Source organism: Mustela nivalis (assembly GCF_964662115.1).
Source record: "Mustela nivalis genome assembly, chromosome: 8".
NCBI lineage: Eukaryota > Metazoa > Chordata > Mammalia > Carnivora > Mustelidae > Mustela > Mustela nivalis.
This window is the reverse complement of record NC_139027.1, coordinates 51635409-51649741: the sequence shown is the minus strand read 5'-3', so window position 1 is coordinate 51649741 and position 14333 is coordinate 51635409. Positions and strand designations below refer to the sequence as shown.

Below are 14333 nucleotides of genomic sequence, written 5' to 3'. Positions count from 1 at the left end.
GCTGTCCTGGATGCCTCCCAGCCCCAGGCCTCAGGAGGCTGTATTTGCAGGAACTGTGTCCTACCTAATCAGAGAGAAGTGGCAGCCTTTTGTTCCCACCCGTAGACCACCCTCCTCCTTGCCCCAGGTCCGATGTGCACCCCGCCCCAATTCCCAAGGCAAGCAAGTCTTCCACGGGTTTGTCCAGAACAAGGACGAGGCTCTGCTCATGTGTTATGGGCAGACCAGCTACTGCCCACTCCAACCAGAGGTGTGGCCCCCTACGGAGGCAGTAGGGTGGTAAGGAAGGATCTCTCCAGAAGGAGTGTGGGGGCCCAAGAGGGTCTTTTGGAAGAGCGAGTTGTTGAAGAGGAGAGAGGGGTGCAGGAGGTGGAATGCTGCTCAGAAGGGGAAGACAGCCCAAGAAGTTGATCTCTGAGAGTCAGCCTTGGACTTGTCCCTGATCAGGTCTTTGAGCATGTGGCTGGCTACCTGGGGAGAACACTGTTGCTCAGCCATAGGCTGACCCCGTGCAGTGGCTACAGACCATTCTCTTGGGCTGGTCAAAGGCTGCCTTCCATCATCTTGGCCCAGATGGTCCCAGGACTCTGAGCACAGACTGGGAAGGGTTAAGGTCCAATGGGTGCTCCTGACCGCAAGGGACCCCAGAGAGCGTCTTTCTCAAATTTGAACGTGCTTCAGAATCCCCTGAAAGGTTTGTTGACTTTTTTTTTAAGATTTTATTTATTTATTTGACAGACAGAGATCACACGTAGGCAGAGAAGCAGGCAGAGAGAGAGGGGGAAGCAGGCTCCCTGCGGAGCAGAGAGCCCGATGTGGGACTTGATCCCAGGACCCTGATATCATGACCTGAGCCGAAGGCAGAGGCTTAACCCACTGAGCCACCCAGGTGTCCTTCCCCTGAGAGGTTTATTAAAACAGGTTACATGCCATGTCCGACCCTGCATGTCAGAGCAGGTAGAGCCTGAGGATTTGCATTTCTAGCACATTACCAGGAACTGCTGTTGCTCTAGGGACCACGCTGGTATTGCGGTTGGGAACCGCTATTTGGAGGCAGAAAAACCTGGTTGGCTCTTACTCTCTTTGAGCTTGAATTTTCTCACTTGGCAAATGGGGCTGCCTGTCCTTGCTGCAGGGAATAAGTGAAACCATGAAATGCCCCATTGAGCCTCCAGGGGCAGGAGCTCTCAGCCATGGCCATGGCCCTTGTTAGAGACCCAGAGCCACCTCACTGAGCACGCTTTGCTCAGTAACCTTGGAAGCAGGTGTGCTGCATCCAGCAATTTTCACTCAGAGTCACTGGCTCTCAGGAGCTCAGGCCTTGCAGTTCTGTTCTGGGCTAGTCACCATTTCCAGAGCCCGTGATCATGAGGCCCGGTAACAGACCAGACTCCACAAGTCCCTGCTATGAGAGTTGGGAGAGTGTCCTTTGGGAAGGGACATACCTGGGGATTCACTGCTACTCTCAGGGGTGAAGAAGCTTTTTAAGTGTGATGTCGTCTCTCCGGTCAAATCAAATCCTTTAGTCCCGGCACCCCCCGGGAGCACCTCTCTGCCCAGTGGAGGGGATCTGAGAAGATAAGCTCTGGTCTCCAGGCAGGAGTGTCTCTTCCCAGAAAACGTGAACCCAGCTCCGTGAATTTTTGGCAGGCTCCTCATGTGAGCGGAGGCAGCCTCATGCCCTGTGCTTGGAGGCGGCTAGCCGTGGAAGACAGAGGGGCCCAGCCACCCAAGGAGGCTCTTGGGGGTGGGCCGTGGGGGAGCTGGAAGCTTGGAGGGAAGGTGGCTGCTGGTGGGCCGTGGGGCATGGGCCTCCCCAACTCTGAATGCTGCCCTCTCTCCAGCCCCAGAACAGCCTGCCCGACATCATCATCTGGATGCTGCAGGGAGACAAGCGGGTGGCGTACCAGCGGGTGCCTGCGCGTGACATCCTCTTCTCCCGGCGGGGCGCCAAGTACTGTGGCAAGAACTGTGGGAAGCTGCAGACGCTATTTCTCAAAGTGGGTTCCTTTTCCTTAAGTCATGATCATATCTTCTTCCAGGAAGTGCCCTTCCCCTTTTGCGTCTCCTTCCGGTCTCCATCCGGTTGAGAGTCTGTAGGCTCTCAGAGGGCTTGGTGTAAAATCATTTCCCTTCAGGTCCTTGCCCCCTGCACACCTGGGCTAGGAAGCTGGCAGGTGAGAGCTGGAATCCCGGGGTGCTGGAAATGAATGAGGCAGGGTCTTGCCCAGGCTGTCTGGGGGCGGGGGCTGACTTCTGAGGCTGTTCTCAATCCCATAGCCAGGTCTCTGGTAGGGGGTTTAGCCCTCAGCCTCCACCCCAGCCTCTGAGAGCCCTGGTATAGACCTGCTTACCCTGCCGGAGAGCTTTGACTCCAGCTGGAGTCATGCTCATGTTCAAGTTCTTCCCGGTGGGAAGGCTGGCGTCAGGGCACTGAGGGCGTCTGTGGCTCTGGCCCATCTGAGAGCTGGAGGTGAGGAATCCAGGACCCCTCATGTTGTCCTGCCTGCATCTCGCCTCCCCTTTCTCCTCCTTCAACCCTGACCCTTGTTCTCCGTCTGTCTTCTTTCAGTTTCTGGCCAGCCTTGGGCTGGGTGACAGGGATGTGAGCAGGTGCCTGAGCGTGCCCTCTCCTCCTCTCTGGGTTCACGTGGGGACATGGAGCCAAGGTTTTGTGGTAGGGGTACTGTGGCCTGGTGTCCAGGACACAATTCAGGGAAATCCCTCCTGTGCTGTGACTGCCCAGGCCCCAGGGGAGGGTGCCTGTTTGGAGGGCTGTCACTGAGGCTGTCCTGTAGGAGGAGTAGCGCTCACTCCAGAAGGCTCTCTTGGCATTATAAGCTGCCTGGCCTTCAGCCCGGCTGGCCCATTTTCCCCAGCCCCTTGCTCTCAGCCTTCCCTTCCCGGCCCCTCCTTCCATCCACACCAGGGACCAGCGCCTGCCTCTCCTCTTCCAGGAAGTCGTTGTTGGCTAGCCTTAGCCTCAAACCTCTGAGTGCCTGTCGGTCAACCCATTCATATACCGGCCGGTCTTTCTTGTCCTGCCCTGGGCTGGAGAGAGAGGGTAGGTTTCAACAGTACAGCATGTGTGGACAGGTGGCAGGGTTGGCTGGGAAGCCTGTGTGGCATTGGGTAGGTTGCCTGACCTCTCTGAACGGCTAGTTGTCTTCTCACCTATAACACAAGCATCAGGCTGCCCACTTCACAGGTGTTGAAGGTTGGAACTAGGTGACACAGGTCATGGGTCTTGCTTAAATGAGGTGATCAATGAGTATCAGTTTCTCTCCCCTCTTGTCCCCTTTTTCTTCTGGAGTGCTTCCTTGCTTCCTGGGGACAGGTATCTTTTCACCAGCACGACTAGAGGTGAGGTGATAACCTGGACCCCAGGTCACTGGAGAGACCAGCCCCCCCCCCCCCCCCGCCTGCCTACATGCTACCTGGGGCAGGTCCCCTGTGCTTTCCTTACCTCCTAGCCTCCCGCCTTTCTGTTTCCTCAGCCAGCTCCTTGCCAAGCCGGGCAGAAGGGCAAGGAGGTGGAAGAGCTGACACTTTGCAGTGGGGCTCACCAGGGAAGGCTGTCTGGCTAGAGCTCACTTGAGTAGGATGAGCTTCAAGCTCTGACCTCTCGGCCCTGCATCCTTGGGGAAACACAAACTGAAAAATTTTCCCTGATTCCAAGCAAAAAAAAAAAAAAAAAAAAAGAGATATAGAATTGTTTCTCGAAGTCTTCCCCACTGAGTTTATGAGCCCCGCCAGTAGCTCCTGAGCAAGTTGTACAAAAATGTTGGCAGCAAGCAGAGACCAAGAAAACATTGGTGTTTCTTAACTTAAACCAAAGTTGGAAAAAATGAGCACCAGTAGAGAGGGAGAGGAGCCCCAAACTAGACATTTCTTTATTTGCTGTTGCTATTTTGGGTCCGGCAGGCTGGCCCCGTCTGGGGGAGGGCAGGGGAGAGACTAGGGGTGGAGAGGGAAGGGGGGGGTCAGGCATTCCTGCCATCTCCCTGGGGCTGGTGGTTTGGAGGGAAAAAGGCCACTCACCACCCCAGGGAGGAGACCGCTGAAGTGAACGGTCATGGGAGGTCGCCAGGGGGTGACATGCGGGGTCAGGCCTTCCTCCAGGCTTCACCAAGGATGAACCCAAAAGCAGAGAGGCTGGGTGAAGGGGGAGACGGTCATTGCCTTGGCACGCCCTGCACCCCTTCCTTTTCCCCTTACCTGGAGTGGGCTCTCCCTCTGGGGATCCGGGCCTCCCGAACCTGCTGGCAACCTCTTACTTAGTCACCCCCGCTTCCCTCTTCTGAACCCACCAAAGCTCCTTTTTCCTCTCCCTCAGCCCGTGTTACAGAGGACGTACCTACCCCTCCAGGCTCAGGCTCATGAGACCTGCGGGCTTAATTGTCTCCTTCCTGGAAGGGACAACGTGTGGTCGGGAGAGGGAGGCGCTCCGGCTCGTCAGGCCGCAGCTGACTGTTGATTTCAGTCAAACGGTGAAGTAGTTGTGGAGAATAAGTGTTTCATGTTGGGCTGTCGTGGTTATTCCATTTTGGCAGAGCTTCTGAAAGTTTCAAGGTAATAAGCGATTGAGGACCAGTGACGAGTGGCTAACATGCTGATAAGCGCTTGAAAGGGTAGTGATATCAGATGGTAGGCTCACATCTAGCCAAAACAAAAATAACAAAAATACCCCTCTCCCCTCCCCCCCCAAACCCGAGAGGGGGTGGAAAAAAAAAAAAACCAAACTGCAAATTAAGGAGGAGGTCTTAACCTCTTCCTCTTCCAGTTCTGGATCATTGTATCTCCTTCAGAGATACATGTTCTAGATTCACGTTCAAAGATTCACGTTTTAGAACTGCACTGTCCAGTATGGCCACCGTAAGAGGCCATTTGCATTTCAAATAATTAGAATGACATAAAACTAAGAATTTAGTTCCCTAGTCACCCTGCTGCATTTCGAGGGCTCGATCACCGCATGAGGCTAGTGCTACAAGATTGGACCGTGATATAAATTGTTTTGTAGCAGGAAGTTCCATTGGGCAGGGTCATTCTAGAAGAGAACAGAAATGGGGACATGGTGGGAGAGGGGAGAACGGGGGATTGGGGTCTCAGCCTGGCTCGGCTTTGCAGAGACCATCAAGATGGGGATGAAGCAGTCTTCTTTGGAGAGAACTGGAATCTTGGCAAGTGTGGAGAAGCCTTTTTAATTATACACTCCCTTTCTGTGAATTTTGGAAAGTCCTCCAAAATGACACATATCTAGGCATCAGGCTGCTATACCCAGTCCCTGCCACGGTGGAGACATCCTGATCTTAAAGGTGATCCTGGCTTTCTGTCTTTCTCTGGTACGCAGTACCCTATGGAGGAGGTACCCGGAGCCCGGATGCCGGTGCAGATACGGGTGAAGCTCTGGTTTGGGCTTTCTGTGGATGAGAAGGAGTTCAACCAGTTTGCTGAGGGGAAGCTGTCTGTCTTTGCTGAAACTGTGAGTGCCTGCCAGCCTGCATTTGCCTGCCTGCTGCCCCCAAGCTGCTCTGGGCCCCACTTACTTCTCTTTATCACTTGCTCCTCAGTATGAGAACCAGACCAAACTGGCCCTCGTTGGGAACTGGGGCACGACAGGCCTCACCTACCCCAAGTTTTCTGATGTCACGGGCAAGATCAAGCTCCCCAAGGATAGCTTCCGCCCCTCAGCTGGCTGGACCTGGGCTGGAGACTGGTTCGTGTGTCCAGAGAAGACGTGAGTCAGGGGCAGGGAGGATGGGGGTCCCCCTCTGCCCCGGTCCCTTCTCTGAAAGGCCACGGTCCTGTTAATGTTTCTGCTTGCTCCTCTTGCCTGTAAGCTGGACACAGGGTCTCCCACCTGAACTCTTCCAGGGCTGGGGGCTTGCTAGGTGCCATTGTTTCTGGAAAGGCTCCAACAATGGGAAAGTCCTTTACTATTGAACTAGTTGGCCTCTGTTTGACTTTGCATCCCTTCTTTGCAACCTTCTTCTCCCAGAGGCCACAGCCTGGTTCCTCCTCCCCGTGTTAACCCTTCCCATGCCCAAGGAGCCTCCTCTCTCTCTGTGCTTCTAAGAACAAGGCCATCCTGCCCTAAAACCGTCCCCACCCCTTTTTCCTCTCCTTTCTTTCCTGTTTGGTTGATGTTCAATACCTGAGGTTCTTTGCTTTTCTTCATTTAAATTGAAGCATAGCATATATTATACTAAGTCCATGAATCTTAAGTGTGCAGCTTGATCACACTTTACCTTTCAACAACTGTCTACCTGTTGAGCATCAACAACCCACCAGGCTTTGGGTTTCTTTGGTTCCCTTTCTCTTTTTGGTGTCTTTCTCTTTCTGTATCTTGGGTGCTGGTATGTTTTTCTGTCCAGGAGTATCTTTAGGACCCCCTGAGTGTCCTTTTGCTTTATCTGCCTTGATTCTCTGCCCCTTTTCCCTCTCCTTTCTACCCTTTTGTTGTTGGTGGGATAAGGCTGAGGCAGGAGGCTTGGCCGAGGCCCCAGGACTGCTCTGCTGGAGGGGGTGGGGTGATCTCTTCAGCAGAGCTTCTGACCCTCCCCCCACCCCCACACCCAGGCTGCTCCATGACACCGATGCAGGCCACCTGAGTTTCGTGGAGGAGGTGTTTGAGAACCAGACCCGGCTCCCTGGAGGCCAGTGGATCTACATGAGCGACAACTACACGGATGTGGTGAGTGGTTGCCCCAGTGATAGGTGGACTTTGATTTCCTGGGGTCCTGGACCTTGGGGCTCAGGAGGGACCCATTGGCTCGGAGGAGGTAGGATGTTTTCTCCCCTGCTCCCATGTCCCCATCTTCATGCTCTGGTTTCCAGAGAGATGGTGTGAGGTCCAGGGAGGGAAGGACGCTGATCTGGGGTCCCACCTGGGGCTTCAAGGATGTGTGTTATCAAGTTGCATCTCTTCTGCTGCCCTGATGACGTCTGTCTCTGCTGACGCTTGCCTGTGTCACTCTAGAATGGGGAGAAGGTGCTTCCCAAGGATGACATTGAGTGCCCACTGGGCTGGAAGTGGGAAGATGAAGAGTGGTCCACAGACCTCAATCGGGCCGTTGATGAGCAAGGTGGGCAGCACGTGGGGCCTGGTGAGACCCACCCCAGGAAGCTCAAGAGGCATGCTGGGGACACCTGAGTGCAAGGCCTCATGCCATGGGGCACTTGCCTTCACTGGGCTTCTTCCTCTGGGGGACTTCCTGGATTAGCCCTCACCTATGACTACAGAATAAGTCAGATTAAGTCAGTGGTCCCTCATGAGCTGTGAGCGTGTCTCGGAGGGAGAAATAGCCTCTGCAAGGATGCGGGGGGTGGCCAGGCGGTGACCGACAGGAGCCCTTCCTCCAGGCTGGGAGTACAGTATCACCATCCCCCCGGATCGGAAGCCGAAGCACTGGGTTCCTGCCGAGAAGATGTACTACACACACCGGCGGCGACGCTGGGTCCGCCTGCGCAGGAGGGACCTCAGCCAGATGGAGGCCCTGAAGCGGGTGAGTCCAGCAGATGGTGTGGGGGTGTGGGGGAGGCCCTGGCTGGGGGAGACCTGCTGGGCACATGTGCATGCCTGTGTGCACAGACACATGGGTGGGTGCTCAGGACACGTATAAGGCACATGGGTTCCCTCCAGATGCTCATGGATGATGCCCAGGCCATGCCTGCTGCTCACAGGTCACAGCACCAGTGCAGGTCATACCAGTCCATGCCAGATGCTCATGTACAGAAAAGCCCCGGGTGTCCATGACTGTGCAAGGAGATAGTACTTGGGATCACACATCAGACCCGGAAGGCACCAAGACCTGCAGAGATGGGGTCTGTGGCCTGGAGTCTGAGACAGGTGTTTGGCTGCATGGAGCTTCCTGAAGCTGGCGCTCGGGGGGCTTGGAGCCAGGATGCAGGCACAGGCCAAGCCGGTTCTGGTGTGAGCTGTGGTGTGGAAAGGGGTGCACCTGGGGCACCAGAGACTCGTCCTCACCTGGAGGCAAGGGGCTGGGGTCTGTATGCCCTCAGTTGTGTCATTGGCTGTGGTTGCCACGGTGTACGTGGTGCGAGCCCACATGTTCACGGGTGCGCCCAGATACCCCCAGGACAGAGGCATGGAGTGGGCACGTAGGAGTGAACACAATAATGCACCCGCTCTTGAAGACCTCCAGAGACCCATGTCCTGCACAGTCTCGGTGCCTGCCTTCCTGGTCCCTCTTGTGTCCTGTTCTTCTTTCTTTCTTTCTTTTTTTTTTAAAGATTATTTATTTATTTATTTGATAGGCAGAGATCACAAGTAGGGAGAAAGGCAGGCAGAGAGAGAGGAGGAAGCAGGCTCCCTGCTGAGCAGAGAGCCCGATGTGGGGCTCGATCCCAGAACCCTGGGATCATGACCTGAGCCGAAGGCAGAGGCTTTAACCCACTGAGCCACCCAGGCGCCCCCTGTTCTTCTTTCTTAAGCATACATTTGAATTGTAGCCTAAGAACCAGGCCTCCCTCAATCTAGGAATAGCCTTTGGCATGACTAGATTTCTTCCTTTCTTTCTGGGCATAGAGAATCTAGAGAGAGATGTCACTGGGTCCAGACAGAAGCAAGGTTTTAGGGCAACATTAACCGGACAGACTCCACTCTCCCTGTAGGGAAACCCAGGGGATGGAGGCCAGCCTTGTCAGGCAGGGGGCCTTATCCGCTCCATCACCCCCAACATCCTTCCTGGAGAGGGAGGCAGCTGCCCTCCAGAACTGGCTCCTGTTGCTTAGTGCTAGGGGCACCTGAGGACAGTGTCAGGTCATCAGCTGGATAGAAAGGGGATTCCAAGCCTCCCTCCATGCCTAGGAAAGGGTCTCCTAGAGGAAATGTTAGGACAGCTGACCTAGACCTAGCCTCAGGGAGGAACAGCTGGAGTCGGGAAACAGAATCTTCATTGACCCACTTCTATTTTTATAAGCTGGGATGTGAAGAAGAAAAAGGAAATGACAAGAAAACCTTGGATTCATGAAATCCACCCGTAATCCAAGTAAACAAACAAACCCAAAGCCGAGGGTTTTCCTTGCTGCTTTAGTCTACCTGCCCTCTCTGGCTCCTCGGATTCTCGCAGCCCAGGGAACCTTTTCCCTCCTGATTTTCTGACTCGGACTCTTTGCAGAAGCTGTTCAGAGGCCCCCTCCTCCAGGTGGCCTTCCCAGCTGTTCCCACCTGGAGGGTGCTGCTGTGGAGTGGGTGGGGAATCCTGGAGGGCAGGCTGGAGAGGGGAGAGGCGCTGCAGGAGCCCAGCTCGAGGTCTCCCCGTGGGGCCGCCAAGCAGTGCCTGAGTCTATCCTGTTCTCCCCACGCAGCACAGGCAGGCGGAAGCGGAGGGTGAGGGCTGGGAGTATGCCTCACTCTTCGGCTGGAAATTCCACCTGGAGTACCGCAAGACAGATGCGTTCCGCCGCCGCCGCTGGCGCCGCCGCATGGAGCCGCTGGAGAAGACGGGCCCTGCGGCTGTGTTTGCCCTTGAGGGGGCTCTGGTATGTCCCTGGGCCTGTGGTGGGTCAGTGGTCAGTGAGGTGCAGCTTGCTTCCCTGGGGCTGTTCACGCTGGAGCGGGAGCCCCCAAGATGGGACTTGGGATGGAACACTAGCTGGTCACCTTAGCTTCAGTTCCTTTGCAGTTGCCCATGGGGAAAGTGAATGGCCGTCTGGGTGTCCTCCTATCGTAAAACAGCCCCACTCCTGGCACCGGGAGATGTGCTGTTGCTTTGTGTACTCAAGATGGGAGCAGACAGAGAGGGTCTTGGTCAGACCAATGTCACAGGTCTTCCCTCTGACTAGAGCCAAGGGACCTGGTTCTTCTCAAAGAAGCTGGCTGCCAATGGGGTGGGTCTGAGAGGCTTTGACCTAGCCCCCAGAAACAGCCAGAGAGGTCTAATGACTCCTGAATGTTCTTGGTTGGATGGGAGTCCTCCTTGGTTGGACAGAAGCCGTCTCATGGCATCCCTGAGATTCTGGGAGAGAGATGTACCTCAGAAACTAAACCTCAGGCTGGTGGTCCTACCATAGAGTACACTTTCAGGGGCCAGTAAAATTGGGGTCATCTCCAGGGTACCATGGTCTGGCTGATGTGTTACCCCCGAAGATGAGCAGGCCCATCCTGGACAGTCTGAGTAGGGCCATTCTCCAGCCTGTTTTGGTCTGGAGATTCCTGAAGGTGGGAGGAGATGCCCAGCATGAGGTCCTTCCGCTGAAATCCAGGGAGGACTGCCCAGGCTCTGGGGCTTTGGGCTGTGACTCAGAGAGCAAGTCCCACAAGCTTCAATAGCTGATGGGACCTGAGTGTGTCTATACGCACCAGTTGTGTGTGTGTTTCTGTGTGTGAATGTACGTGAGGACTTGGTCGGAGAGAGAAGTGGTGGGGCTTTGCCCTGAGCCAGGGAGCACAGAGGGCAGGCCTAGGATCTGACAGGATGGATACGGGGAAGGTAGTTGAGATTGGTGGTGGCCCGAGGTGAGGGGGTTCCATCCCTTAGGCCTTGATAGTGGGCCAGCTCCGGGATGGCAGTGTTGGAGAGGAAACCCTCCGGGGACCAGATAATCTCAGATGTCTGATGATGTCTTGGGGCCAAGTTGTGAGGGGCCTGGAAGGAGACAGCAGAGCTCCAGGATGCTGGGCTCGTGCTCAGCTGGGTGGGAGGAAACTGCTGCCCCCGCTGGAGCAGCCTCAGCTAAGGTCTTGTGGGGCAGAGGTGGTATGCATTGGCTCCCTTTGTCCTGTCAGAAAGGGCCTGGCTTGGGCACAGGCAGGGCCTAGGGGTGGTCTTGCAGCTCCAGCTGAGGGATGGGGGAATAAAGGCCTTGGCAGAGCTCAGAATCAAGGTCTGAGAAGCCTGAGTAGAAACCCTAAGGAGCAGAAACTCAGTGAAATGGGCTACAGAGAGAAAAGGAGTTTAAGGCCTCAGACGGACAGGAGAGCTGGAGCTGGGACTCTGTCTTGGCCTTGTTCTCACACTGGCTCTCTCTGGGTGGTAACAAAGATGGCACTGACATCAACTTTACAGTCAGCAAAGCCTTCTGGGTAAAACAGCACAGCCCACCTGGCATCTTCTGTTTCCCTCACAGCTGGAGACCACAGAGAGGAGAGTGCTGTTTTCTCCATAATGCTGTGACAGCCTTGGGTGTGACTGACTGGCTCTCAGGGTCATGTGCCCATGCCAGCCGGAGCGTGAGGAGTGGAATGTTCTGATTGGTCACTCCAGGTCATGCCCCTTTTTGGTACTTGACAGCACCATCAGAATGGGGAGGAGAACATCCGGAAAGGAAAAAAACCGAAAAAACAAAAAATAAAAAACCCACAAACAGTGCTGGGCAAAGAGCTACTGATAGTGGCTCAGGACTCTGTTCAATGAGCAATAGGGAGCTGGTGTGGATTGTTGAGCAGAGGAGTGCTCTGGTCAGAGCCAGGGTTCAGGGCCTTTAGTCAAGTAGCTGTGGAAGCTGGTTGGGTGGAAGAGTGGAGACCATCAGGAGACTCCCTGGAGTCTTGGTTAGTGGTCTGGGATGAGGTAACCATCTGGGGTGGGATCTGGGGGCCAGGGTAGAGGGGAGTACAGTGGTAAAGTTTGGGGAGTGTCAGATGGGCCCACAGGCTCTGCTGGGTGCGTGGTAGGGCTTCTCCCATCGCCGGGCCGCAGGGCGGGTTGGGTGGGCCTGGGGCCGCAATGAGTTCATGGTTGGCCCTGGCAAGTCTGACACATGGTTGAGTGCTGTGTGAAGAAGGCGGATCTGGTAGCTGCTTGCCAGGCCGCCCAGGGCAGGGAGGCCAGGGCCGTGGGAGAGAGGACGTGAGACCGGAGGAAGCCAGAGACACATGGACGGCAGCGCGGATGGGTTCTGGGGCTGGCCAGGATCTGGGGGAAGAAGATGAGCAAGGCTGGGGACCCACTGCCAAGCTTTCATGGCTCGGTGACTTGGAGAATGAAGGGGGGCACTTCCCAGAAACAGAGAAACCAATCCGTTTATTCTTTATGTGGGAGAAAGTGTTGTGAGGGAGCACTGAAATCCAATGTCAAGTCCACAGACGTGGGGAGGTGGTTGATGGAGAAGCAGATGGGCCTCGCCTGTGATAGCAGAAACCAACAAAGTGAAGCCCTAGGAGTCCTGGGGGAGCTTGGCTGACACAGAGAACCAGAGGCAGACAGTGGTTGGAGAGGCTGGATCCCACAGACCTGCATCAGGAGGACACAGTTTGGGAAAGCCTTTAGATGTGGCCAGCATTTGGACAGGGCCATGGGCCCGTTGGACAGTAACTATCTGGACCAGTCTGCTCCAGTGAATCCAACCTCCATCAGCACCAACACACGCGCACGCACACACGCACACACATGCAAACACACACACACATGTACACCCTCTCCTTCACAGTCTCCTAGATGTGCTCTTGTCCCCACATCTGCTGTCCTTTGTCCTAGGAGGTACTGATGGCCCAGCAAGGCACTGGGACTAATGTCCAGCCTGCATCTTGGGAACAGATGGTAGGGTTCTCTGGGTTCCTGGACCCTGCTGCTGTCTTGGGGGCTGGCCTTGCCCATTGGTCACTGATGTCTGCTGATTGTCTTGGCTGGAGGATGGTAGGATAGGCAAGTTTTCTGAGTGGAGCAGGTCTGGTCTGAATTCTGCTGGCTGTGCTTCATAGCTGTGGACAGGTCACTTACCCCTTCTGCAACTCTGCTAACGCATCTGCGTCCTAGAGTTATTGTGAGGGGAGCTGTGACACACGTAAGGAAGTGCTTCTCAGTCTGAGTGAACATAGGAGTGATGTGGTGTCGGGGGGGGTGTCTTGTTAAAATGCCTACTTGGGGTTCTGTGTCTGGGTGAATCTGGGAGTCTGCATTTCTAAGAGGACTCAGGTGATGCTAATGCTGCCAGTCCAAGGACCATCTTTGAAGGGTGAGGATGTGAAGCATGTCGGACATCACAAAGATGAGGGGGAGTTGGTCACATCTACCTGCTCCCCCACTTGGATGCCTTTCTCAGAGAGGCAGGGCATACCCATGACTAGGGGAAGGTGTGGTCAGGGTCCCAGAGAGGGGAGCAGGAAAGGATGACGTGTTCTCCTTGCTCCCTGGTGAGACAACAGTGATCTTTACTTCTAACGATCCCCTGATCTGATGGTGGAGGCCTGGCCTACGGGGAACTGTTGTCTGATTAGGACGAGAGGTAATCCCATGTGAACACAAATGAATTCTACAAGATCTGCATCTTTGAGGTCCTGGAGGGTAGAATCGGAGTCATTCCAGAATCATGGTGCCTGATGAGGGAGACTCCCTGGGGGAGGGTCTGGGAGGCAGACATCGAAGGAGTCCAGGGAAGCACCGTGGAAGGTGGCCAGCTGGTCTTTCTGGTAACCTGACATTTCGGGATGTCTGGGCCTGAGGACCAGGCCCCTGGTGCCTCCTTGCCTCCTCCCATCCCTCTCCCGGCCCACGGGTCCACCGGCAGGCTGCGCCCTGCCTGCCAGTTTCCCTCCTGAAGACATCTTGCTGGAAGGCAGGCCCCGTCTGCTCATTAGCACGGGCAGTCTTTCCCTGAAACCTTCTGCTGGGGCCAAGCCTGGCTCCCTCTGTGGAGCGGGAGGCCCTGGCTCCGTCTGCTAATCGTCTGCTGTCTCCATCCCGAGCATTATTTTATTTTCGTATTATTCTTTTTCCAGCTAATATCCTGGCATTCCCAAAGACACCGGTTTCATAATCTTCCTGGCGTTCCCAGGGAGCCGGGAAGCAGAGCACAAAGCTGCTATTATAGCGCGTTCCTTCCAGCCTCCCTCTCCTCGCCCCACACCCCTTGCTGCCGCCGCCGCCGGCTCCCACCCAGGCACCCCTTTCCGACGCCACCAGCCTCTCTGGGAACTCTGGTGACGGCTGCTGGGATGAGCTCACAGAATCCATCCTGTCGCCCTTGCCCTGGGCCTGCCCTCCACGCACAAGGATTTTTTTCCAGAGCCCTGCCTCTGTGCTTGGCCCTGAGTGTTAGGAAGGGTTTTTTTTCTGAGATGCCTGAGCCTGGGCAGGAGGGCAGGAGACGGAGACTCGGCAGCATGTGCTTGGAGCCTTGGAGATTTTTAGAGCTGCAAGGAACTTTCGTGTTTGAAAGGCACTCCCCACCTGGCTTTGGATCCCCTTGAAACTGGAGGTGTAGCTGTGGGTGTGCGGGTGTGATCCGTGTACGCAAGTATGTCTGATGTGGGAGCACATGGCTGATGTGTGCACACACACAGTATGTGTGCCACAGGCCCTTGTGTGTGATTTGTATGTGCACGTGTGTATGAAGGAGTACGAGGTGTGCACATGTGGGATATGTGTGTA

The 14333-nt window shown here is 55.4% G+C and overlaps 1 protein-coding gene across 24 annotated transcripts in view; it reads left to right on the top strand.

Moving 5' to 3' along the window:
* DYSF (dysferlin) overlaps positions 1 to 14333 on the top strand; it is a 203813-nt gene that overhangs the window by 93621 nt on the left and 95859 nt on the right. For all 24 annotated transcript variants that reach the window (XR_014315085.1, XM_082744003.1, XM_082743990.1 and 21 more), the window contains 7 exons: positions 1845 to 2000; positions 5351 to 5482; positions 5571 to 5737; positions 6580 to 6694; positions 6980 to 7085; positions 7363 to 7505; positions 9331 to 9504. Coding sequence is in view for 23 of the 24 variants with exons in the window: in XM_082744003.1 (XP_082600129.1) it covers positions 1845 to 2000; positions 5351 to 5482; positions 5571 to 5737; positions 6580 to 6694; positions 6980 to 7085; positions 7363 to 7505; positions 9331 to 9504 (993 nt within the window). In the remaining variant the exon portion in view is untranslated. The remainder of the gene's footprint in view (positions 1 to 1844; positions 2001 to 5350; positions 5483 to 5570; positions 5738 to 6579; positions 6695 to 6979; positions 7086 to 7362; positions 7506 to 9330; positions 9505 to 14333) is intronic.